At 38.2% G+C, this 24,769-nt stretch overlaps 2 protein-coding genes across 13 annotated transcripts in view; both read left to right on the top strand.

Annotated features, from left to right (window-relative positions):
* The first annotated feature begins 91 nt into the window (after positions 1-91).
* On the top strand, positions 92-6,298 carry LOC136347668 (uncharacterized). Its single transcript, XM_066297876.1, has 2 exons — positions 92-386; positions 4,332-6,298. Exon 2 carries the CDS (start codon positions 4,352-4,354, stop codon positions 4,955-4,957), a length of 606 nt encoding a protein of 201 aa, XP_066153973.1. The 5' UTR covers positions 92-386; positions 4,332-4,351; the 3' UTR covers positions 4,958-6,298.
* A 3,060-nt stretch (positions 6,299-9,358) lies between these two features.
* Positions 9,359-24,769, top strand: part of sei (seizure) — an 83,224-nt gene continuing 67,813 nt past the window's right edge. For 3 of the 12 annotated variants that reach the window (XM_066297856.1, XM_066297850.1, XM_066297853.1), the window contains exons 1-2: positions 20,479-20,877; positions 21,470-22,000. In XM_066297856.1, coding sequence (XP_066153953.1) covers positions 21,739-22,000 — 262 coding nt within the window. In that variant the 5' untranslated portion in view covers positions 20,479-20,877; positions 21,470-21,738. Of the gene's footprint in view, positions 10,121-20,472; positions 20,878-21,205; positions 22,001-24,769 lie in introns of those variants that run through there. The other 9 variants (XM_066297860.1, XM_066297863.1, XM_066297861.1 and 6 more) reach the window with 8 other exon arrangements.

Raw genomic sequence — 24,769 nt, 5'->3', positions numbered from 1 at the left:
CCGATAAAAAGTGCCGATCAGTTTCTATATCAACAGTCGCATCCCCTGCTTCTACGCCACTGGTGACTGCATTAAACGACTGAATGATACAGTCTCCAGCACGGTCTCCGCCGGGCGGAGAAGACAATTCAAGCGAGCCGCTGTGAAGGTCCACTTCTTATAGAACTGAAGATTGCGCGTTTATTTTACATTAATCATTATCTGGTGAAGAGTTGTGCCGTCCAAGTGAATTATTAGTAAAACCTGTGTGTCAGCCTGGAAATGGAAACAACTGTTCAACATCAAAATATTGGAAAGCAGATTCGTTTCCCTGTTCTTCTCGTTGGACTGGAGATCAGTCGCTTTGAGATCTAAAGAGAATTGAAGATATAGAAGCGTTAGGAAAGGTGAGTTTCTCTCATAGGAAATTATTGAAAATATGTGAAGTTGCTGATGTCTCTGTGAAGAGTTTGGTTTTCCACGAAGTCGGGAGAGGAATCGATCCCTACGCGTCTTTAAGCTTTCCATGAAAATTCCGTCTCAGGAAACGTGCTAATCACAATATGTTGCAAGTTGCGATACAGTCGCCTTTTACTTCATTCGCCATTATTATAAATAATTATAACTCTGCTTATCCATCTGAGGCGAAAATGTGTTCCGCGTACCTAATGGTCCTTAGCGTTGGTACCGGATTTACTCAAGTTCCCAGGTGGTTAGTTGGGGATAATTTAAATGCAGGAAAATAACAAAATACAATTTATTAGCGATATATTCAAAGGGCAAACGGTAGATTAAAACATGCGATACTCGTACACGAAGGGTCTTGCGAGGGTAACGCGGGGGCAACAGGAGTTTCAGTGCAACATAGAGTAACGGGGGTTTTACGGAAACGATCTCGGTACATTTTTAAAGGAGTTGCTCTGCAAAGCGAATAATCCTTCGTTAATTTTATTATTAAATTAATTAACTTATTGAATGTAATAATCTCATTAACTTCAGTTAGCGAGATTAATTAGTATTGGTCTGTTTAGATTTAACTATGTATTTAGATTAATTTATCTGAACGGTAACAATTTTCTTAATTCAAAGAAGAGTTGCCTAAGAAAAGTACATAAAATACTTAAAGATTTAGCAACGTTATTGACATTGGTGGTTTGGAATGCGCAACTTGGCCTTCGCCAGCCCGAGCCGGTATAAATTAATTGAGCGTAGGAAATTTAGTACCAATAGAGAAATTGCTAATAGATTGCAAGTTATTAATGGCCCCCCCTGTATTTACAATTTCCTTTTAACTTTGTCCAATGGTTGAAAAGATCCTGCCAGTTTCAACCCAAATTCAAGCTTCATCATCTTATTTCGAACTTTCTGATCATGCGTACACGATTTAAAAATTTTCCCTTTCGCAATCGGGAAATTCGGGAGATTTTCAAGTTCGCTTGTATCGATTGAAAAATAACTTCTGTACATTTAGTGCGAATCACTAACGATAAACTCGATTTATTTCAATTGTCCAAACAGTGAAGTGAAAAATGGTCATTAAGAGCCCATGCAATCGACGCCTGCTCTTTACATAATTATCCACTAATTACTAATAAATCCGGTTTCGTTTATTTTCATGGAACTCTACCAGATAACAGGGTCAAATTTGATAATAAATAAATATGTGTTACAAACGATTGTGCGAGTGTGCACAATCAAACAATTGTGCCATAACTAGAAGCTTTTTAATAAGGGACATGACGCCCAAATCAAATAAAAAAAATTAAAAATTCAAGAGTTGTCGCAGGTTTGGCGGAGAGAACTTCCATAAGAACTTTACCATTCCGTGTTTATGGAAAATCATCCCCGTCCATGTTCGTTTTAAAGTATGCCAAAGATATTGCTTAGGTCTAGACTAAATTAGTCTACGAAGTTGTCCGGACGTCCAAAAATTATAATACAAGTCTAATTTAATGGAAAACGAGTTTGTCTTTTGGATCAAGGTCGAGCAAAGACATCATATGCGATTGTTATTATTACTTTTCCATGAATCGCTCCTTCAAGCAGGCAGCTTTTGAGAAACTGTTAAGCAGTGCGATATAGGTCCTAACAGTTGCGCAACGTACTCAATTTCGCCATTCAACATCCAAATTTTACTAAAAATTGTTATGTTTACGGGTTGTTTATAATTTGCCCCATAAATTAATGGTTTCGTATATTTTTGTATGCGTTACATTGACTCACTACTTACGCTTTGATGCAATAAGATTGAGTTATGTTATGATCGAAATCAGAAATATCTTTTCTTTTTTTTTTCTTTTGTATCTGATTATTGCTACCGCAATAATTTAATATGACGCTTGTTTATCCAAACTAATTTTGTTTAAAAAAAATCACCTGCATCAGCACTAACCGATTTTAAGGGGGGGGGGGGGTGCCGCCAAGAGCGCGAAAATTTAATTTGTCGCCGTTTTTCCTGTCATGCTCCCACTGTCATACTCTTTTGATAGTTCGATTTCAGAAAAACTCAAATTTTTGCAAAATAGACCGATATGATTTTTGAGAAATTATTTAAAAAACAGTGAAAGTTCGGCTGCCGCGACATGCAAATCGCGTTCAATTTTCGGTTGGGAAAAATTTCCAAATACCTCAACTAGTAAGAAAATTTGAGGAGAATGGGTCGATTACTCGTGTAAAATTGATTGCCTATCGCATCCATCAGCAAACATCACGCCTATTTGGCGCAATGTGGTCAAGAGTCCAAGAACATCCATTCGACATCGCATTCAAGAGTTGAACATTACACGAAGCACTGCATGCAGTGTATTCTTGCAAAAATTCACATGTTTACAACAGTAATCTTTCCATTAAAATAATCTTCAGCGATAAGGCCCATTTCCATGGCTTTTTTTCGAAGTCAAATGTTTATGTGAACAACCCCAGAACCATCTAAACATTGAAAGAGGAGGTCAGATACTGTATCACTGAAATTCAGCCACATTTACGTCAAAGATCGAAAATTTTCTCAAAAGAAAAACTAAATTGTGCGATAATTTCTGTATTTTATAAAAAAAAACGTGCTTTGTTTGAAATTTTGCGCTATCGTTGAGATACCCCTTCTATGTATGATAGGGGTGTATGTGCATTAAAGGCCAGAAATTATTAAAAAGCTTACAGGGGGTTGTATTTAAGAAAATTGCAGAAGAGCGTCGAACAAAAAGAATGTTCAAGTTTTTAACTCAGTTTGAACTCTGTATCTCCAAAATTGTTAGAGATAGGGTCATTATCAGAAATAAGGTAAGTTTAAAGTGATCAATTTCCAATTTCTGACGCTCTTAATGTGGACGATTAGTGTTCAGTAGTGTTCAGTAGTTTTCAGTGTAGTATAGTCAATTTATCAAAAAGCTACTAGCTCAAGATAGCATTTAAACTCAATGGCATCCACCGGGACCTGAGAATAAACTTTTTTATTAATAGAAGTAGTGCTCCCCTGTAGCTACATACTAGAGTCTACTCGTAGCTCAGCTCACAATGCTATAGGTCTGGAAATCCAAAAATTAGACCATTATTATCTCAAACTCTGATTTTGAACAAATTTTTATTGCTTTAACGAGTAGGTACTCTGTTTTAGAGTTTTAAGGAAAATTCTTAAAAATGGCGGTTTAGCAATTAGAAACTTCATCTCATTTATCCTTCCGATGGAGTATATAAGTTACTCAAACAGGGCTGCTACAGGTGTTCCAGCTATGGGATTTTCATTTGATTCACCTCTAACATGACCGTTAAGTCAGCGATGCATGCAGCGCAGCATGAGTGTTCCATCATAGGGAGCTTGCATATATAATTGGGGATATATGGAGAAAATGGAGGCATGAGGCTCGTTTATCACCTAATATACCGTGCGGTTCTAAATTGCACGCCACCTCTGTTACCTTTTTAGCATTTTTTTTTTAACTCAAAAGCAGCATTAAATAGTACAAAAAATATTATCTTTTGATGTTCGTTTATTTTTTTTAATTTTCTCGCTTCATCGGTAGTGCGAAATTGTCGATTTTTCTGATTTGAAAAATGGGGCAAGTGACACCCGAAATTAAAGATCTTTCCAAGCTGCATTCAGTGTTGTATTGTGATTCAAAATTTATCGATTAGTTTTTGACAAAAATAGGTATAAATGTGGCCAAAAATATAATACAAACTCAGTTAAATAGTACGTAAGCAATGAAAAAACTTGTTTGTTGATAGGAAAATGGCGCGTTCTCGATTTTGTGCTTGCAAAGAGTATTTGGTCATTTTTTTTTAAATTAAAAAAGTGTGTTAATTAATTTTTTAAAATAAAATTCAAAATATAATTGACCGTGAGTTTTTCTTTCTAGGTCGCCAACCGAATTGCGAAATGTCGACGCCAGTGTCTCAATCCTACGTCACCAAAGTCCTGCCCAAATCCGTTGCTAATTTGAAAGCAATGAAGAACGACGAGAAGCACATATTCAAACGCTCATCTAGTATTGACACCATCAAGAGAATAAATACATACATTTGCTCCCCCCAATCCTACCTGCTACCCGCGATCTTAACCACATGGCTCAAGACCGGACAGAAGAGTCTTCATTCTTCAGCCGAAAAGACTATTTTCATGTTCCGCTCTGTTATTTTCGGATCAATTTTGCTGAGATTTATCCCCCGAGGTGCCAACTCAGAAAACCCAAAGGGAGAACCTGTGAAACTCGACCTACAATCAGTTCTTTCTGAAATCTTCAAGTACATCTACCATCAGCTTTCTGATCTGCTGGAGAGTTGTTTATTTATCACTTTCGCATTTCAAGTAGCGGTTGTGCTAATGACAGTTGAATTGTGCCTGTGCACTTTCTATCTTAGCCTAAGTTCAGTTCCTATAGGTTTAGGCTTTCTAATTCTCTCCTCCGGGTATATCGTGGTGATAGGCCACAAATTGAACATGGACTACTTAATAAAACGTGATGTTAAGAGGAAAATCCATTGATTGGCCTAAAAATTTGTGCCTGAAAATGAATCGACTGAATGCTGTAGATGAGATCAGTTTCGTAGAAATAAGTAAGTTAAAAAAGTAAATTTTAATGTGGTAAAAGGCTGAAATACTTGGTTGCAGCTATACAGGGTATGTGGGAAGGTTGATGCAAAATTTAAGGAGGCGAGAGTGGGGCCAAAAATAGCAAAAAAAGCTTCAGTAAATATTGGTCGGACAGAGCACTGTTACTGAGATATGTAAAAATGTTGCTGTTCTGAGTTACGCAGTATCTCTGACTAAACTACTCAGAATTCGAAATAAAGTAGAGAAAGTTTTTTTTAATAAGAATCTGACTAAAAAATTATTTTTTTGATCATTTTGACGAATAAAAAATATTTTGAAATTTTCTATTAAGGAGAGTTACAAAATTGCCCTTATTTATAATAGATTTTGATCAAACTTATGATGGTTAAATGCCCTTACGGTATGATTATTACCACACTTTTCATTCTATTATCTTAATAAAAAAAAGTTATTCTAAAAAATACTCAAACAATAGGATTTCTCTGAAGGGCCACATTTCAGTACCGGTCCTCCATCCAACCAATATGTACAGGGACTTTTTTTACTATTTTTGACTCAATTTTCACCTTCCTAAATTTTGTACAAACTTTTTCAAACACCTGTATAAAGATACTGTTGGATGTCCTGGTACGGTGGATTAGAGTTTTAGTCCCATGACGATTTTTAGTCCATGTAGACGTTCAGTCGGCACCAACTATTGACAATAATTCGATTTCATTCAATTTTGCTATAAATATCAATATCGCACTGTAGTTTGGTTTATTTTGGTATACATAAGTGGTAGAGTAGGTTTAAAACCATGCAATCATTCTCTCAGTACCTGAGGTACCATTTCAATGTAGTAGCTTTATAGCCATGCTTATACGATGATGTACATATTCGAGTCCAGTTGATGTTTAGATTTCTTTGGGTGGAAGAAGTTCGAAGGATATCTGGGGATGGGATAAAACTTTTCTTAAGGTTATAATAGTGCTTCAGCCTGTCGTTTCATTGAAAACAAGAACGCTTATAAGGTTTCAATCTTGGCCAACCTCAGTATATGGTGGAGATGGATTTCTCCCCTATGCAAAAATCTAAAAATAAACCAAAAATAATTAATATTAGTGTTTTTAAGCATGTAGGTCTTAAATTTATTTATGATACTCATTCAACTTTAGTTTGGATATTTGAATCTGAGAACAGGGCAAAACATTGTGATCTAGAATCTAGAAAATTATACTGTCTAACTATTAATTCTTACACAACATTTAAAAAATAAAAAAAAAAAGCTTCGGTTCCTCTTTATTTGCTTGTCCCATAACTCCACAAGGTATGACATACACGTTAAGATTGTTGGTGACGTGAAAAGTTCATAATGAAGGCGAGATTCTACGAGATGTTGCTTTTCCAGAGAGCGATTTCTTGGTGTAACACTCATCATCGACTACCCCTCATTCCCAGATATTCCTCGTTGAATATTTTTATAAGGCGCGTTCTCACTGGCTAATCTTTGATGAGTGATTGACTTTGATTCGCAGAAGATTTATGAAGATAATTGAGAATTTTCGTTCTGGCTCATTCCAACTTTATCGATCAGGAAATAGAATCGATCGTAAAATTTCAACTTATTTCCGTATAAAACGAGCAAACTTATCACGAGAATATTTTGGGATTATCGAACTTAAAAAAAAAATAATACTGTTGCATGTAACTTTGAATGCTAATTTACCTACAACTCAAGTTTGACCTGCAATGATACATTAACTCAAAAAATATTTGAGTGGAGAAGGTGCAACGAATTTCTTATAATCTACTCGTACTGAAGCATATTGGCCTGTGGATTAACCTTCGCAACCGGTCAATGTATTTATATGCAGTATTTACTTACTGTTTGTGATTGATCGATCGATTGATCTAATTCTGGCCATTTGATGTAAGAAAATGCGATGCAAAATTCATTTTTTGGCAAAATAAATTTGCTGGACTGGCCAATTTGTGCGCCATTCCATCCAGAAATATATAAATTAATACGTATCCCCGAATCCGTATTAAGTTTTGAGGGGTTTCTCACCAGGTTTCAAGACATGGACAGCAATGTCATGTCCATGTCAGCAAATTTGCGATGAAAGAGTATGGAGGTGAAGTCTGACCCCGTTAGATGGGACTGGTTCGTGCGGCAAACACATGAAAATGAGAGAAAATTCTCAAATATTTTAACGAATGACATTAAAATAATTCATTTGTATCTTGCACAACGTGGGTTCTGCAGTAGTTGCCAATTTCCTTGAATTGTATTAGGTCGTGTAGTATGAAATGAGTAGATTCTCGAAATGCCACGCTCAACTGCGAATAACTTCACTCTAAATCTATATTTGGACTTGACTTTATTGTGTGGAAAAGGCACATTTTTCCTCTTTCGATCAGAGTTTAAAGCGTTAAAAATTATTGAAAACTTTCATTTTTATAAAAATTTCTGTGCGGCCATGCAAAATAGTGAAATTCGTGCGTTAATGAAGTATGAGTTCCACCGTGGAATCACAACAGCTCAGACGGCTCGCAATATTAATGATGCGTTTGGTACTGAAGTCACTTCACAGCAAACAGCATCTCGTTGGTTCGTGAAATTTCGTTCTGGCAATTTTGACCTAACAAGTGAACCACGTGGACGACCTGAAACTCAAGTGGATAACGATCATCTGAAAGCCGTGGTGGAAGCGAATCCACGTCAAAGTCCGTTCGAATTTTCCTTAATATTCAGTGTAACCAAAAAAACAATATTGACTCATTTGGCTGAAATTGGTGAGGTGAAGAAGCTGGACAAGTAGTCAACATGAGTTGAGCGACACACAGAAAGAACGACGTCTCGAAGCTCGTATTTCTTTGTTGTGCCGGTATAATAACGATCCATTTTCGAATCGGATCGTTACTTGTGATGAGAAATGGATCCTACATGACAATACCAGACGTTCATCGCAGTGGTTGGATCAAGATCAACCACCAAAACATTGTGCGAAAAAAATCTTCATCAAAAGAAGCTTATGGTGTCCGTTTGGTGGTCCAACGCAGGTGTCATCCATCGCAGCTTCATGAAACCTGGTGAATCGACTACGGCTGATGTCTACTGCCGACAACTGACCGAAACGATGAGGCAACTGACGGTTAAGCAGTCAAGATTAGTCAATGGAAGCGCACCGCTCTTGTTGCATTCGGCCACACATCGCACAAGTCACCTTGACCAACCTACAGGAGTTGGAATTGGAAACTCTTCCTTATCCACCGTATTCGCCCGACTTAGCACGCACTGATTACCGCTCCTTTCAAAATTTGGATAACTTCTTGGTAGGGAAAACATTCAACTCCGACGAGGCTGTCAAAGCTGCCTTCCACGAGCTTATCGACTCCCGGCCTGCAGGCTTTTACAGCAGGGGAATCAATGAACTTCCCGTTAAATGGCAGAAGTGTGTTGATAATGGTGGTGCATATTTCGATTGACAATAAAAGCTTTTCATATTGAAAAAAAAATGACTAAAGTTTCAATTCAATTCTACTCATTTCATACTGCACGACCTAATATAATCTTTATTGTAATTTATTTAAATTAGTTCCAATACGATCAGCGAAAATCCACCTCTGGACGTCTCAGAGCTCACAAATGAGCATCTCAACTCTAACATTCAGGACCAGTAAAATCGATAGGTTATTAATTTCTCTATATCCGCGCATTTCTAGATTAAAGTACACTTCGGCTCCTGTAGAATGGTACTAATAACTAGCTATTATTGCTTGCTTTTGCTATTTGGTTCGGGAATAACGCCTAATCCTGCATGCGTTTCTGCTGAGTAGAACACGAGCGTCTACCTTGACGTCACACTTTTTTGGTAGTGTCCACTTTCGGACGATGCAAACGCCGTTTCATTTAATACTGCGACCATTATTTATAAGTTGCGCAGGATTCGGTCAATAAGTAAACGTATGACCGACGGAAGTTTAAGAAAAAAATGTCGGTCCTGCAATTTCAACTCGATCACCCGGTATATTTGCAAGCTGCGAGGGCAGGAGCGCTTGAAAAGAACCTAAATTTAATTCGAGAGATGTTTAACGAGGAGTTTCAAACGTCGATTAACAATAATAATGATAATAACAACAACGTGGTTGCTCAGCCAATAATGTATTTGTGCAAAACGACCTCCTCAAGTCTGAAACTGCCACACAGGCGAAGTTTTGCAGACATTCTCTGTTTCCCTAGGTTTTCCCACTGTGCGTAACCATGACAACGGGCGGTGACAATTGGCTGCGCGCGACCCCCACCCTGACAAGCCACACATTTTCCATTTTCCACCGTTGTCAAATCCGCGCACGGATTTCCCAAACGTCAAGTCGGCCGCGACAATCGCGATTACTCGATTGTTTTTATCAGAGCCTACTATTCTGCTTGACTGTGATAAGTTCGTTTATCAAATGTTTCTTACATATTTTACGCAGGAATTGCCACGTACCCATTTAAATGTGCAACGCTTTTCAATCGAAATCAAGAGATTACATGTAAAAATAAAGGTACAGAAGTGAAAAAGTTCAATTTGTGATCTATTTTCGCGAGGTAACGATAAAAATAACTGCACGCGCTGTTTTAATATAGAAAACATTGAGTTGGCCCAGTTTTTTAACAATGGAAAACGCAATATTAATGCCTTAAAGAAATCTGCCTTATATTGATAAGATTTTGCATTGTTTGCCGCTTTGTTCAACAATAATTAACGTCACGACCACAGTGCAGGAGTGATATGAATCGACCACTAGGCAACCTTATGATATAAGCTAATAATAATACAATTATGTAAAACGATTCGCTTTACATAGCCATGATAAACGAAATAGTTTTAATGAACCACACGCTTATTACCGAATTTAATTTTTGTGAAACATCAACGAATATTTGTACCTCCAGAACAATTTAGTGTATGCATGGTGGAACCAATTTGAACACAGTGAAGCAAAGACTGGAACAACAAATGCATAAACGAATCGAACGGTGTTAGAAGATGCCTGTAAGGAGGGGACTGGTGGCACCTAGAACTACGTTAATTGAAACTATTATTAGAAAATTTGACACTGACAGTAAGTACGCATGTTTCGTCTATAACTCCCCGTAGAATTTTATGTGTTAATTTATGGTAAAAAATCTAAAGGGCAGCCAAGGTGAAACGGAGTATATGGGTCAATAGGTTGCGTATTTATGTATCCCAGCGGGTCATTATTTGCACCACAACAACCAAACTTCCGGTTTCTTCAATATATTGACAGTTACAGGATGTCTCAATCCGCTAACTTTGTGCGAAAATAATTAGAGCTTTCTTATCGCACTCTCTTCCCTGGCGTTTCGCACTCATTGTACGGGGTGGTGAAGTTGGAAAAAACAATTTTTTGTTAATAACTTGGGTGTTCCCCGACACCTCCTAATGAAACCTCACGGTGATGCATAGGCGCCACTTCCCATGATTTGGGCAAAACAATTTAGAGAAACAACGTGCGAAATGGGAGATCGAGTGGACGTTCTCCCCCCAACTTTGTTTTAGCGCACGCCAATGGTGCTCTCGCTCAGTTGCTCAGACCATTTTTTCCAATTCAAATTAGTTGTTTTTTTACCTGGATTTCTCCACTATAGTAAAATTTTGGGCTAGAATTTACGTTAAGCATACTTCAGCCTATTTCCCGCTAATACGTAGCTTTCACTTTTAATTAACGCCAAGAACGTAATTCCAAAACGGACACGATTGCCGCTTCGGTGCTTGGTGTATGTTACACTCATTAATGTCCTGATTTTCCGTTTGGAAAGAAATCGTCCGTGCGACAACGCCCGGACTGCTATGAACAATGTGCGAAGTTGCGCTTTCCTAATGTGCTTAATTAAATAAATAAAAAAATTGGAGCCATGGAATCGGGGGAAAATAAGCTGAAATTCCTTCTAAAGTAAGCTGTAAATTAAAATTTCACAAGAATGAAGAAATCCAGATGAAGAACCGACTAATTTGAACAACTGAAGAAACGCATCGCTGGCGCGCGTACGAAAAACTTGTAGGAAAAACTTGCACATGACCCCTGATTTTCCCTGTCGTTTCTGCAAATTTTTCCCTCAAATCGTGGGAAATGCGCGTCTAATCGAACTATACATGGCCGCAAAATTTCATTAAAATAAGTTAAGAAACACCCTAGTTATTAACAAAAGTACTGTTCTGTCTAACTTCAATACCCTGCATAATGACTACAAGCGCCAAAGAAAAGTGTTTTAAAGAAAATTTTGTTATTTTCGCATAAGAAATCCTCGGTTAGCGGATTAGTCCACTGAAACGAGACACCCTGTGGATTCAGAGCTATGATACGTGAGTTCAGATAGAGCACTGGACCGACGTATTCTTTGCCAACCACCACAGTACCCAGTAGCATGTAGCCAGGAGGCCCACCTTGCTACATTGTAGTCAAAATTATATTATTATTTTAATTCGTCGGGTGCTGGGTTCATTATTTCATGATTTTGTTTTCCTCGACCGTGAGTTAATCGTAAGCTCTAATGTGAGAAAATAACGCAAAATGATCGCTACAACGTTTGACCTGACCGTCTTCGAGTACGCACAGCTGGAGCCTTTTGGTTAGAACACATCAAGCTTTCATATTTTGGTTCTTCTAAGCTAAATCAACCGTAAACTCCAAAGCTAGCGCCAACTTCGGTGTCAATGTCTAGCTCCAACGTCCGGTCCGCTCTGGCCAACCGAAGCTGCCCAATCGGACCCATCCAGTCATTTGGCAACTTTTAACTGACGCCACCTTACCGGACGTTGAAAAATCGCCCCTTAAGGTCAGTTCTTCAATGTCTTGCCAAACAGCACATGAGGCGACTTACAGCCAACCCTCAGTCAAAGTGTCTGTTAATCGCTGATGTTCTTTTAGATAACTGTCCTCATTTTAACTCTTGGTTATGCTTGAACTTCAGTTTGAAAACTAGTGCATCTGCCACTTATTTGTCAATTCCTAGCTGTCGCTCCCCAAGTGGACATTTAAGAACTGACCCTCAGCTACAAAATCAGCTCTGGATAGATTATTTTGGAAATTGTTGTGGTAGGAGTGACGAGAAAATTTATGTCGTACGTCCTATGGGGATTGGAATGACATCGGAGATGTCGGAGGTTCGATAATGTTTATAGGCACATCCGAATTTAATTTTCCACATTGTGCAACAATTGAAGGGGTTTTTGCCACACTTCAAGTGTTGCCGAATTTCGTCTAAAGTTTACGATTCAGGGATTTAAAATTGGAATAATTCCGGCGTTACTCGGCAAAGTAACCATGCAATTTCTTCAAGAGAGCATCCTGCTTATTTATATACTACTTATCATGAAAATTGCAACGTCTAAAAATAACGTGCGTACTTTAATGAAACTTTGTAAATATATTGACAACACTATATAAAATAAATTATATATCATGATAGCGAACAGAAGTCCAAAAAGTCCTTGAAATTCGAGTAATGTGCATAACCACCATCTTGCGAGTTTACGTTCTCAGAAACTCGTCCGGACATGCTTCTCGGCAAACGGTCGATTTCCTCTCGAGGTAGGTAATCCCAAGCACCTTGGACTACCTTTTGTAACTCTGCTGAAGTACGTCATGGGTTCTTCAGTGTGGTAACTCCCCTTTCTGCCATACATGGTCCATGCGGGCAAGATCGGGTGAGCGTCGAGGCCAAGGAGGCTCATTAACATTGCGACGGTATGGATGACCAATAGTTGTACGAGCAATGTGGTGGCCGTGCTATATCTCGTAGGAAAATCACGTTTCCAACGTGTTGAGTGCAAAATATAACTGTTGGTTCCAGCACTTCCTCTACTTTAACTTTTATTTTATTTTATTTTATTTTAATTGTGCTCTTACTATAACCAAATGCGCATACCAATCTTGGTTGGATTCGATGGATTAATTCTAGGTGTCGCGATTTTTACGATAAGTGGTATATTTGACGTGATCAAAATCTCCTTCATGATTGGCAGGCCCTAATTCAAGCTGAAGCTGTGCTAATAGTATTAGAAATTCAGCAGCATAATTGGCGATTAAGAACTTTTCGACGTACTTAAGGTCTCGTGTCGCTGTGAGCGGCAAAGAACATAAAAGAAACGATCTTTTCATGGCCCAAAATATGAGCTGCTGAGTAGCATTAAGCTCTAAAAAATTAATGTCCGCAATCTGGATTCTGCTGCTCTATAACACCAAATTCGTATGAAAGATTAATTATTGCAATTTCGTTCTTGGCGCGAGGTCGGTGCCGACATTGGAATTGCTTTCTAAAAGATTCATCGAATTTGCCAGTTTCTTTTCAAAGTTGCTCCACTTTTCAAAATTTAGGTCGACCATTAAGACATTCTAGCAAAATGTGATTGCAAGTATATTCTGAAAGGTACATGTATATCACCGCAATAACGTATGAGGTAATCCTGGAAAGCTAACCGGAAAATAGGCCATATTTTTCTCGTGATTTAGGAGCTTATCGTGGAAAATCTAAAACGATAAAAGTTTTTAGATCATGACATTTGTGGCTTGACTAGTTTGTCGATACAAGCTATAATGGATTTGTTTGGAAAAGCTTTGGCAATTTTATATTTTCAATAGACGATTTTGTCCAGGCACCGTTCGAGGGAATTAATTCTGGAAGGACGATTGTCACTTTCAAGTAAAAAACGGCGAATCGAACAGCAAACAACGACTGCAACACCGGGGAAAGAAAATCCTTGAAAAAACTCCAGAGAGAATTCACGATTTGCGGATGATACCGTTTTGCCCCACAACACTGCGCAGTAGTGCAAATATGGAAACACGCGCATCCCTTTGTAACATTTTTGAATTTGCTTCCCTTCTATTTAAAATCATATTACTGAATAAATTCGATCTAGCTGAACCCGCTTGGATACAATAAACAATTTCGCTCATCAATAATTATAGCAATGTCGTTTAAGGTAAAGATAAATGTAATTATGTTAAAACCATTATGCGGCTGTGTGCGGTATTCCGTTTGCGACTGCATGGAATAGAAATAATAATTTAAATATTCTCATTCATGGAAAAATCTATATCACATGAAATTTATGTACAGAGTAGTTTCGATATTTGACTTCTATGTGCCAGCGAAACATGCAAACCGCCATCTAAGGCAGTGTTGAAATTGCAGTGGTAATAAGGGAAAGGAAACTGGTGTTTCGCGGAAATGCACGTCTTGTGCTTTTTGTTCGCCTCAAAAAATATTTTTATTCTGGCCTATTTTCTTGCGGCCTGACCCCTCCATTGGGGACAAAACAAGTTGAAGCATCAAGCCGTGGATTTTTTCGTTACAATAATGACCTAAATTACCAGAGAAAATGTTAAATTGTGTATAATTGGGAAAACCGCAGTCCGCATGCGCAGATAACAAAAATTAAAAACAGACAGGAAAGCACGAAAGGTGGAAAGATGATATTGTTGACGCGTACACATCTTGATGCGCCCGTTGACGCTCATCGCATCAATGAGGACGCTCTTGGGGCCTTTAATTCTATTAAAAGGAATTATTATTTTTCGATCCATAACGACGTGGAAAAATTTATTGGTTTCAGTCGAGTCTTAAATAAACAACTCGGAAAAATCGTAAATCGCAAGAAGAAAAATAAATTTTGCTTAACGCGTTTGATCTTCCGCGTTTTTAATGTATGACAGCTCGTACTCATTTAATTCCTTTCTCATAAAGTTGTATTTATGCGAGTTCCAGCTAGCACAATATACCCATACAGAACATGACCAGAAATATCAAAAACTTGCAAATTATGTAGAGTACACAGGGTGATTTGTTAACAATGGGACGACCGAAAACTGGAAATACTGCACGTCAAGTGGTGACGATTGGAGAAAATATGCCCTACCTCGAAGTTGATAGTTTCGGGCATACACAGGGTGTTGAGAGTTGACGTTTTGATTCATTTTCGTTGCCATTGTTATGAAAATGTCTAGGTCAGATACTTGAAAATTTTTAGAGCATATAGGGTGTATTCTAGTTGGGAAATATTCCAGGTGTGTTGTGAATTAGTGTGCCAGCACCGTCACCCTCGCTAGCAACTCCCCTTCACTTTCAGGTTTTTTACCGGTGAAGGATGCGTCGGATGTAAGAGAGAAGAATGAGAATTTTTCGTCTAAATGAAATGAAATTTCCAAAAACAATTGTTTTGGGGAAAATCAGTGGCGTATCATTTTTTTTAAAATATGCTGACATGTGTGCGCGCACGCGTCAGTGGTGACAATAAAAATAACCTTTTTGCATAAACAAATTCTTCTGCATTATATATCAAAATATGCCAAATTCGTTAGTAAAATTTTAACGCCCTTTATCTTCTTAATGACGCATTATTGAAATATGGTTTACATGGGGAACAACATTATTTTTCTATGTACTGCCGCCCTTTGAAATATAATGAAACGCTTATGGGACACCTTGTATATTAGGGCCAGGAAACATTTTTATTTACGGTTAGAATACTGCCAAAAGGTTCGACGCACGTATTCTGAATTTCTTATGGAAAATCGAGACTGGTGTTTTATTACTTCGTTACGTTATTAATAACCAAATGGTATTAGTTATTAAGTTTATCGTAGAGAATATCGTCAATTACACGAATTTATTTTTTAGTATCATTTTTTCCAATTAATTTTAAAACCATAGAGATTTGAATTAGAGAATGAAAAACTCTTTCAATTGAGTTATCGCAAACCAATGCTTCCGATATGAAAATTTGGGCGTTGCAATTATCACGCAAAGGGGGTTAAATTCAGGGATAATTTTTTTACGTGACATGGAGGTAATTCCAGGATCTAAAATTGAGGTGTTTCGATATTTTTTTCACATACAGTGTTGGCCATAAGTATGGAGTATTATTTTAATTTGATAAAATATTTATTAAAAAGTATTAAACAAAAATTGCACAAATGCTTGAAGGACTTTATTTAACTTCCTATAATTACAACATAAAATTAGGATTTCTAATTGAAAAACTTTTCAGAAAAAGGAAAAATTACACTTGGACAAAAGTATGGAATATTTTTTATATCATGGTGTGAAGAGTTGCCATCTTAAGTAAACTCAATATTTTCTGGCATACCCCTTAGCATCTAGGACGGCCTGACATCGACGCTGCATCGAATCAATTAGATTCTGGCACGTTGAGGAATGTTTTTCCAGTCTTCTTGTATGATCCTCCACAATTCTTCAGTATTTGACACGTGTCTTTGTCTAATTTTTCGTTTCAAATGGTCCCACGGATGTTCGATGGAATTTAAATCGGGAGATTGTGAAGGCCATTCTATAACATCTATCTGCTTTTCAATAAACCAATTTTTAATCGACCGCGAATAATGTTTAGGATCATTGTCCTGTTGGAACCGCCATACCAGTGGCATTTCTTCCTCGGCAAACGGAAGCATGTGCTGTTCTAGGATGTTTTTGTATAAAAACCGATCCATTATTCCATCAATTTTGACTAATAGGCCAACTCTTAGATCTCGAAAAAGATCCCCACACCATTAACCTCTGACCGCCATGTTTAACAGTGGGCTGTTGGTACTTGGGATCAAAGCTCTTCCCTGTTGGTCGCCGAACTTAAGTTTGTCCATCCGAACCAAACAGTCTGATTTTGGTTTCGTCACTGAAAAGGGCGGAATTCCATTTTTCGGGTGTCCAAAACAGATGTGAGCGTGCAAACTTAATTCTGGCCTTCCGGTATTTTTTGGAAATTAATGGTTTCTTCACTGCCCATCGTCCAAACAATCCAGTATCACATAGACGGCGCCTCACAGTACGATCACTAATTTCAGTGCCACTATTGTAATTTCTTCCTTTATTAAGCGCGATGATTTTTCGGGATCTTTGGAGGATATAATTTTAACACGTTGGTCTGTACGGGCTGTAGTTTTCCTGGGACGTCCTGTTCTCGGACGGTTTTTTACGGCGTTGAATACCCTAAACTTACTCAAAATTTCCGATACACACCCCTGGCTCACATTAAGTGTCTTCGCGATGTCCTTCTGATTGGCTCCGTCATTGGACATCTCCACTATTCCTGATCGAAGATCTTCCGAAAGATTTTTTTTAACCATTTCGGCTTAAAATTTTATCGAACTGTAACACTCGATACTGAATACTAAATGCAAAATGAATTTAAATCTATGATATTCCATACTTACGGCCACCACTGTACGTCGATATACAGTATCGGACAAAATTAAAGCAACTTAAAGATTATTATTTGAATGAATATTATATTTAAAACAATTTTTTGTTCCATTACCATTAATATTTAGTCCAATACTTCTTGTTTTGAGGAACCAGCTCACACCTTTTTGGCATTGAAGGAATTAAATTTGAAATTATGTCAGGATCAATAGACTTCCAGGCGTTCTCTATTTCTTCAAATAAATTATCCTGATTGGCAATATTTTTTCCTCGGAATTTGTTATCTATGATCTCCCAGAGGTTCTCAATGGGATTTAAGTCCGGAGATTGGGCTGACCATTTCATTGCCTCGACTTTCTTCTCCGCGAACCAAGCTTTTACTATTTTCGCAGTATGCTTAGGATCGCTGTCGTGCTGGTAGACAAACTTAAGGGGCATTTCCCATTCGGCATGTGGACACATAACATTCTCTAGAATATAATGATACTTAAATCTATCCATTTTCTCCTTAATCCTATAAAGTGGACCAGTTCCGTAAGCAGAGAAACGATCCCGAACCATAATATTTCCTCCTCCGTGTTTAATGGTAGTTTTTACGCACTTTGGATTAAGTCTTTGGCCCTTTGGGCGACGTACCCATTGAGCTCCATCACTTCCATGGATGCAAAACTTGGATTCATCGGAAAATAATACTTTCTTCTACTGTTGAGGAGTCCAATCTCGGTGGTAGGTGGCGAACAACATCCCGGCCTCTCTATTTTTTAGTGAAAGATGTGGTTTTTTGACAGGTTTCCTTCCTTTTAAACCACGTTCTGTCAATTGAACTGGTCTGGAAGAAACACTAACTTCTCCTGCTTGTGCAATAATCTGGCGAGCTGACATTTTAGGATTTTTTCTACTTAGCCTTATAAGGCACCTGTCTAACTTCTCTGTCGTTTCTCTTTACTGACCGCCTCGTTTTAAATTCGTTACGTCACCACGGTCAGTGAATCTCCTGGTAGTTTTTGATGCAGCATCTTTTTTTATGCCAAAAACTTCGGATATAAGTTTTTGCGATTTCCCACTCTTACATGCACTAATAATTTTTTGATTTAGATCAACTGAACAGTGAACACCACGAGGCATAATCGTAGATGTTCGTTGTTTGAAAGACCACAGGAAAGTCAGAAATTCAAAATATTTAAAGATTGGTCGCTCTTACTTTGTTGCAAAGAATTTTAGATCAAATTCCCAATAACAATTTAAACTATTTATAGCAAATGCATTTTACACTAACTACCTCAAGCTGAATATTTATGATAAAATATTTCATGATTTTTTAGAGAACTTTTTATTAGAATATTTGAAAAGTTGCTCTAATGATTTTTTTCGATACCGTATGCAGAAGTTGAATTAATTCGATTTTACTCTTCCACCCTGTATATGTACCCGCGTCGACACACATCTCTAATATTTATGAACGCCGGATTTATAGTTGTAACCTTCATCACAGCAGTTAGCGCTGAATTCTATTAAAACTTGTCTTATTTATTAAGCCTCGTAACTACGAACAATCCTCTGAAATTGTGAGGGAGAAACTTCAGCGATGTTTAAAGCTCTGTGACAGGGTTGTTTCAATAAACCCTCAAATTGGGTGCACCTAGGCCCCTGGCGGATTACGAGTAGCTCAATAAGGATTAGGGGTAAACTTTTGGAGTCAACATTCCGAGTACAGACTTTCTGGAAATATGGAATTAAATTTTCGCCACTTCAGAAGTCGTGGTTGTAAAACTGGAAGGTTGTTTTGTTAATGGGGAAGAATTCGTAATTGCTTTAATTCGCATTTAATCACTGCCATAAAGCGCAGCGTGGCTGAGCGAGTACCTAGCCAATCGGAATGGACGTGTATCACGGATCTGATTCACCTCTCTCACACGTACAAAAAATCAATGAACAGATCACCGAATCGTCCTTTGGTGAAAAACTCTGTATTGCTAAAAATAATTTGTGTGCCTCTACTTGTGCAAGGCTGTATGCTAATCTCCAAAATGGCGAAGGGAACAATAACAATTTATTAATAAACAATGACACTTCATCCCACTCTGCATGTTGACTGCGTCTATTACGAACTGACTTCCTGTTTGGAGCACTGACTCGTACCTGTAAACCGAAGGAAAAGACCAAATCGATTCGTCTCAGGCACGCTGAGGTATCAGAATCCTCATTAAGGGCAGATAAGAAGAACCGAATAATAGACGCATAATTTATGAAAATTTATAGGGGGTTGGGAATGTTCCGATCGATCATTCACACTATAGTCTTGCATAAAAACAGAGGAGGTGCAGAGCATCATTTGCGTCTTAAAATTCAGGAACGTAGATGCATGGGAAGAGCAAACAAAAAATATCGATCCCTATTTCATAAGATTTATTTTAAGGTTGTTTTTAGAAGATTAAGAGTATTTCATGTGCAGAGATATTTATGTATTTATATTAGAGATATGGAAGTAGCTAAATCACAGGGCTCGTATGTCCCCCTTACCGCACACGCGAATTTTCCAAACCACTATTTGTGTTTTCCAACTTGATACGAGGGTGGTGAGAGGAAGGAGGCGGGCTATTTATTCACAATTCGATTGATTCGATTGATTTGACTGATTCGACAGATTTGATAGACTTGACTGATTCGACAGATTTGACAGACTTGACTGATTTGACAGATTTGACAGATTTGACAGATTTGACAGACTTGACTGATTTGACCTATTTGACAGATTTGACCTATTTGACAGATTTGACAGATTTGACAGATTTGACTGATTTGGCAGATTTGACTGATTTGGCAGATTTGACTGATTCGACCGATTTGAGTGATTAACAAAACATTCATGTCCATGCTGTCAAAATGACTGCTCGTTTTGTTAAACATTTGGGTCATAGGCGTTTCGTCAAAATTTCCCTTTTTATCGTTATTCCAAAATTGTTTCTGCAGTTTACGCTGGCAACTAAGTAGGAGGCATTGCATATGCAAGTTCAAAACTTGGCACAAGTTCCGAATCAAATGAAACGAAACTAACTCTTATTATTTACATAGACACTCTATAATTTGCAAATGTTGCTCGCTAAACAAAACATCTAAACAGCATTGTATATAAACCCCTAAAAATAGCACCTCGTAAAATTCTCCACACTACAGTTCTGGGTATTTTAAGATGCGCTTATTTTAAGAACGTTCTGCCGCAGTTTCCAACTTCTTTGGGAATTCAGTCACTACATGCGGTCACTAGCAAATGACACCATGCGGTCGTATCTGTCAAAAATCCCGGTTGTTTATGCCTGACTAAGAGTTATTTACCCTGGAACGTTGTGATATAGGACAAACGCAAATTTTACTGCGCGAAGTGGAGTGGAGAGCGTGATGTGGTGAATCGATGATAATGCAAACGGAAACGTAGGATGTGATTAATAGAAACAAAAACATCTGGAAATCTGGACCGACCTTGACATGGCCACTCCAATTAATTGGCATGGTTTATGAGAAACCTTTGATTTGTGGAAAATTCCAGAAGGAACTGCGTTTGATTTGTTACGTTGACGGACTGTAATTTACTTGCGCCAAATTAGGTTCAAGACGTGTCAGCGCAATTTTGGAAAAAAAGGTGATAAATAATTACCTAAGGCAGTTGGAAACCCCTTCGACCAATCCACAGATCTTGAATTACTCATTTCACCTTGTTAGCTTCGTTAGCACCCAATTTAATCTGAAATTTTCCGAAAATTTCCACTGCATCACAGTTTCACTTTAAATTACAATTTTAGCTTTCTGTTTAAGTTTGGATTTCCTTTCGTTCGTTTCTCGGTACAAATACAATTTTAACACGGTTTGTTCGACAAAGGGAATACGGTAAATTGGCGTTATTTTGATGGGGGGTTGAGGGGAGGGGGGGGGGGGATTGTTACGCCCGTTCTCCCTCGACGGAACAACGTGCACAGTCAGATCTTCAAGACCAATTCGTTCCTTTCTATCATCTTCAAAAGTAGGTTGTCAGCCAGTGGCGAAATCAACAGTGATGCAATTGGCTCACACAGTGCCGTAATGGAATTCATACTCCCAATAAGCATTAAGAGTCAGCTTACCGAGAAAAACACGCCGGGAGTGCCAATAATTTATTTATACGACTATACGAAAAAAATCTATTTTTAGAGTGTCATGTTCCCTCGTATACTAGGCCTGATTGAAACATGTTGCAGATGGCAAAAGGTCCAGCTAGTGGCTGTGGCATCTACCAGAAACAAGAAGCGCAGCACCAAACCGATAGTTACTGTAAGGGCGGTAATGAAAGTGTATAATAAATTACATTGAGGATTAGCAAAAAATTCCTCGCTAGTAGCTGTAATACTCAGAGACTGACGCTGTAATACCGGCTCCTTCATGGAAAAATAATAAATCATAAGGGAAAAATTTGGATTACACGCAAATCCGGCTGTTTCTAAAGGAGCCCGGATCGTCGTAATGATTCATGGGCCATCATTATTTAAGAAATTTTACCGTTAAGAATGAATATTTTCGTTTTTATCCGTTTACAATAGAACAAAGAACCGGAAAATCGGACATAAAAGTGCTTGTGTGGGTCCTGAATGTAGGAGGATTTTCGGTCACATACAGCGAATCATCAACTGAGATGAACGTGGCTTATGAAGAAAAGTGCAATATGCCATCAAAGATCAGCGGATATATCTTAAAGTTCATTGAAAATTCGGATGATATAGCTCACGAGAGAGGTTAGTATCCTTACACTCCTGCTGGAATAAATGATTTTTGAACGTTTAAAAAGAGCGATCTGCGATTTCGGGAGAAATTAACCGATATAAATTGGATCATTTGGATCACTGCTAAGATCTGAATAGATGAATGTGTGCATTTCTTTCTTTTTCAGTCTCTCTTCCCAGCAAACTTCTGCATCCCATTTTCGCTAATACGCAGAGGAGTGCCTCAATAGATTTAAAGTTTTACGGATATTTAGGTCTCTTACAACCGTTTCGTCTTCAAAGCATCAAGTCCTAAAGCATTCCTGCATGATTTGTGTGTAGATGAAAGGAGAGAGCAACGCGTGGGCTTAAAAGTGTGTCCAACCTGAAGGTGTCAATTCTTGGGCCGATTATTAGGAATTTAATTTTTGCACGTGTATGGCATCAGCCATTACGCTCATTTTTACTTAAATTTAGCTCTTAAGTTGTTTGGAGAAAGCTGATGTTGCTCCAACGTCTCGGGCAGCGAGGGTGGAAGGTGGCTCAACCGCATGCCGATCGCGGTTAACTGAAAAGCGCGAAGCGAGGGGCGGACTCTCCCGCCTGCTAGGTGTGACGTTTTAATGTGGTAACTAGAGGTGAACGTGGAAACACCTTGCTGATCCTGGAAAACCCTGATAAGCCCCATTTCGGGGTAGTTAAAATTTTTTAACGTAAATTACTAAATTGCACGTGTCGTGTCGTATTAAGCTAAACGAGACCGCCATTCTCGTTCTTTGCAGAACCTTGACCTTTCGAATCTGAACTGAAAAATTTATATCTTCTGCCTGAAAGTTTGTTTAAAAGTGAAAGTAAACGTTCGGAACAAAATCGTCCTTTCCCTCGTAAAATACGGAAAAGTGGTCGCTGGTGTGTTGTTCGATATCGATTCTTTTGCAGCAGTTCTCAACAACTTATAGGCCACTTTTATTACATGCCTATCATTGAGCCTCCTCGATCCCCCGTTTAGACTGATTTCTTGAACCTCGATGGCAGCTTTACTTAGTAGGTCAACGATTCCTTACAGAGGCGAAATTTCTGCATGTGCCTGTGTTAACTCGCAACAGTTTATGTGCGACTTAAGCCACTTTTTCTAAAAAAATCGTTATGTGGCAAACTAAAAATATATACGAACAATTGGTATGCATCAGATAACAATGCGCGGATATCCATTATTTTATTTGTATCTGACACGCACTTTTTCCGAGTTCACTCGCCGGCACTTAAACTCAATTAACGCCCAGATGCAGAATGGAAAGGTAATTCTACATCTAGACCAGATAATCTAAAATGCGACCCAGGCGGTCGCGTCCGCAATAAAGAGCGAGAGAGAGAGAGAGAGAGAGATAGGTATCGTGGAAATTCTTGATCTCGAAATCGCTCCTTGAGTGACTGGGGGATATTTTGGAAATATTTAAAATGAAATAAATAAAAATTTCCCGACTTCCGCCCTTGATGGGATTAAGCACAGCTTGCCGAGCTTTAAGCTGAAACGGGTGTTTTTGTCCTTCAACTCGGATTTCCAGTGCATCTCGAAACTCTGGGCGTTCTTCCTAATGGCTTGATTAGCTCAATTCCGTGAAACAACGTGATCGTGTAAAATAAATTGATAAAAAAAAATTTAACTGCCACAATTATAATTTAGACAAAAATCGTTCGGGGGCGTCTTCAATTAAAATCTTCAACGATACTTGAACGACCTTCAGAGGACCTCTTCCCCAAATTTATCCGCTCCAATCGCATATTATTGTTGGTGTGGATGTTTACGGAGAACCTCGTGTAGGGCATATATATATATTTCAATTTTCCCCATTTATGCGCAATGCCGTCCGTGCAGAAATATGCGGCAAACTTGTTGATATATTACGTATCTAGGCCGCTCTTAATTTATTTTTAATATGTCTGCAGTAGCCTGATTATAGTCATAAAATTTTAACGAAACTTCGAACATTGCTGTTCATGTCTTGGTGTCGTACCATTTTGTGCACTTTCATGGGCATAATTGTGTACGTCTTCATGATCCACGTGAAAATTAGCACGGAGTGTCGCAAGGAAAAGCAATTTCCGATAGTCCGAAGACGACCTCTGGATTTGACTGTGAGATTTCGTTGATCGACAAAAGTTGCTGCCGAGTCTGGACTAACCTGCATCCGTGATCTTCTACGATGATGCAGATCTTTAGTTGGGTTTAACCACGGAAGAACTCGCAGAAGAAATTTTTTATAACTATTTTGATTTTTACAAAATCTTGAAACATGCTTTCGCCTTCGGAAAGCTCGCTCTATAGCGCTTTGATCTCACGGAGACCCCACAGATTCCCTGTCAATATACGGTAGTCAGATCATGAGCAGACAACGATAATTACAGAACTTCCTTCGAATTTCCTTTAGCGAATGCCGGCGAACCTATTGGAATTCGTTCATTAATGTTCTTATTCATTTATTACTAATTTATTACCCAAGAATTAAAGAAGCTTACTTCTAGCGACCACCATGTCTAATTAGATATTTAAAGCTCCCTTTCTTAAACCACAGTGGTGAACTATGCTGGAAATATGTCTCGAACTCGAGTTTTTAAGGTCAATTACTTTATAATTGACTTTTAGATGGTTTTGCGTCTTGGTTTCAGCAATTTATATGCGACACATTTGCTTTCTTCTCGGTATTCCTGGAAACGCCTTGATTTTGCAATTTGCCACATTCATTTGCAAAATAAAAAAAATAATAATAATTAAATTTAAATAAAATTGCTCTATGTAAAGCT

The sequence above is a fragment of the Euwallacea fornicatus genome, chromosome 29, assembly GCF_040115645.1.
Source record: "Euwallacea fornicatus isolate EFF26 chromosome 29, ASM4011564v1, whole genome shotgun sequence".
NCBI lineage: Eukaryota > Metazoa > Arthropoda > Insecta > Coleoptera > Curculionidae > Euwallacea > Euwallacea fornicatus.
Note: the sequence above shows the minus strand (reverse complement) of the source record. Positions and strands in the feature narration are given on the sequence as shown.

What these genes read in the sequence shown, in the direction of transcription:
- LOC136347668 (XM_066297876.1), top strand. Translation starts at nt 4,352, where the DNA reads ATGTCGACGCCAGTGTCTCAATCCTACGTCACCAAAGTCCTGCCCAAA.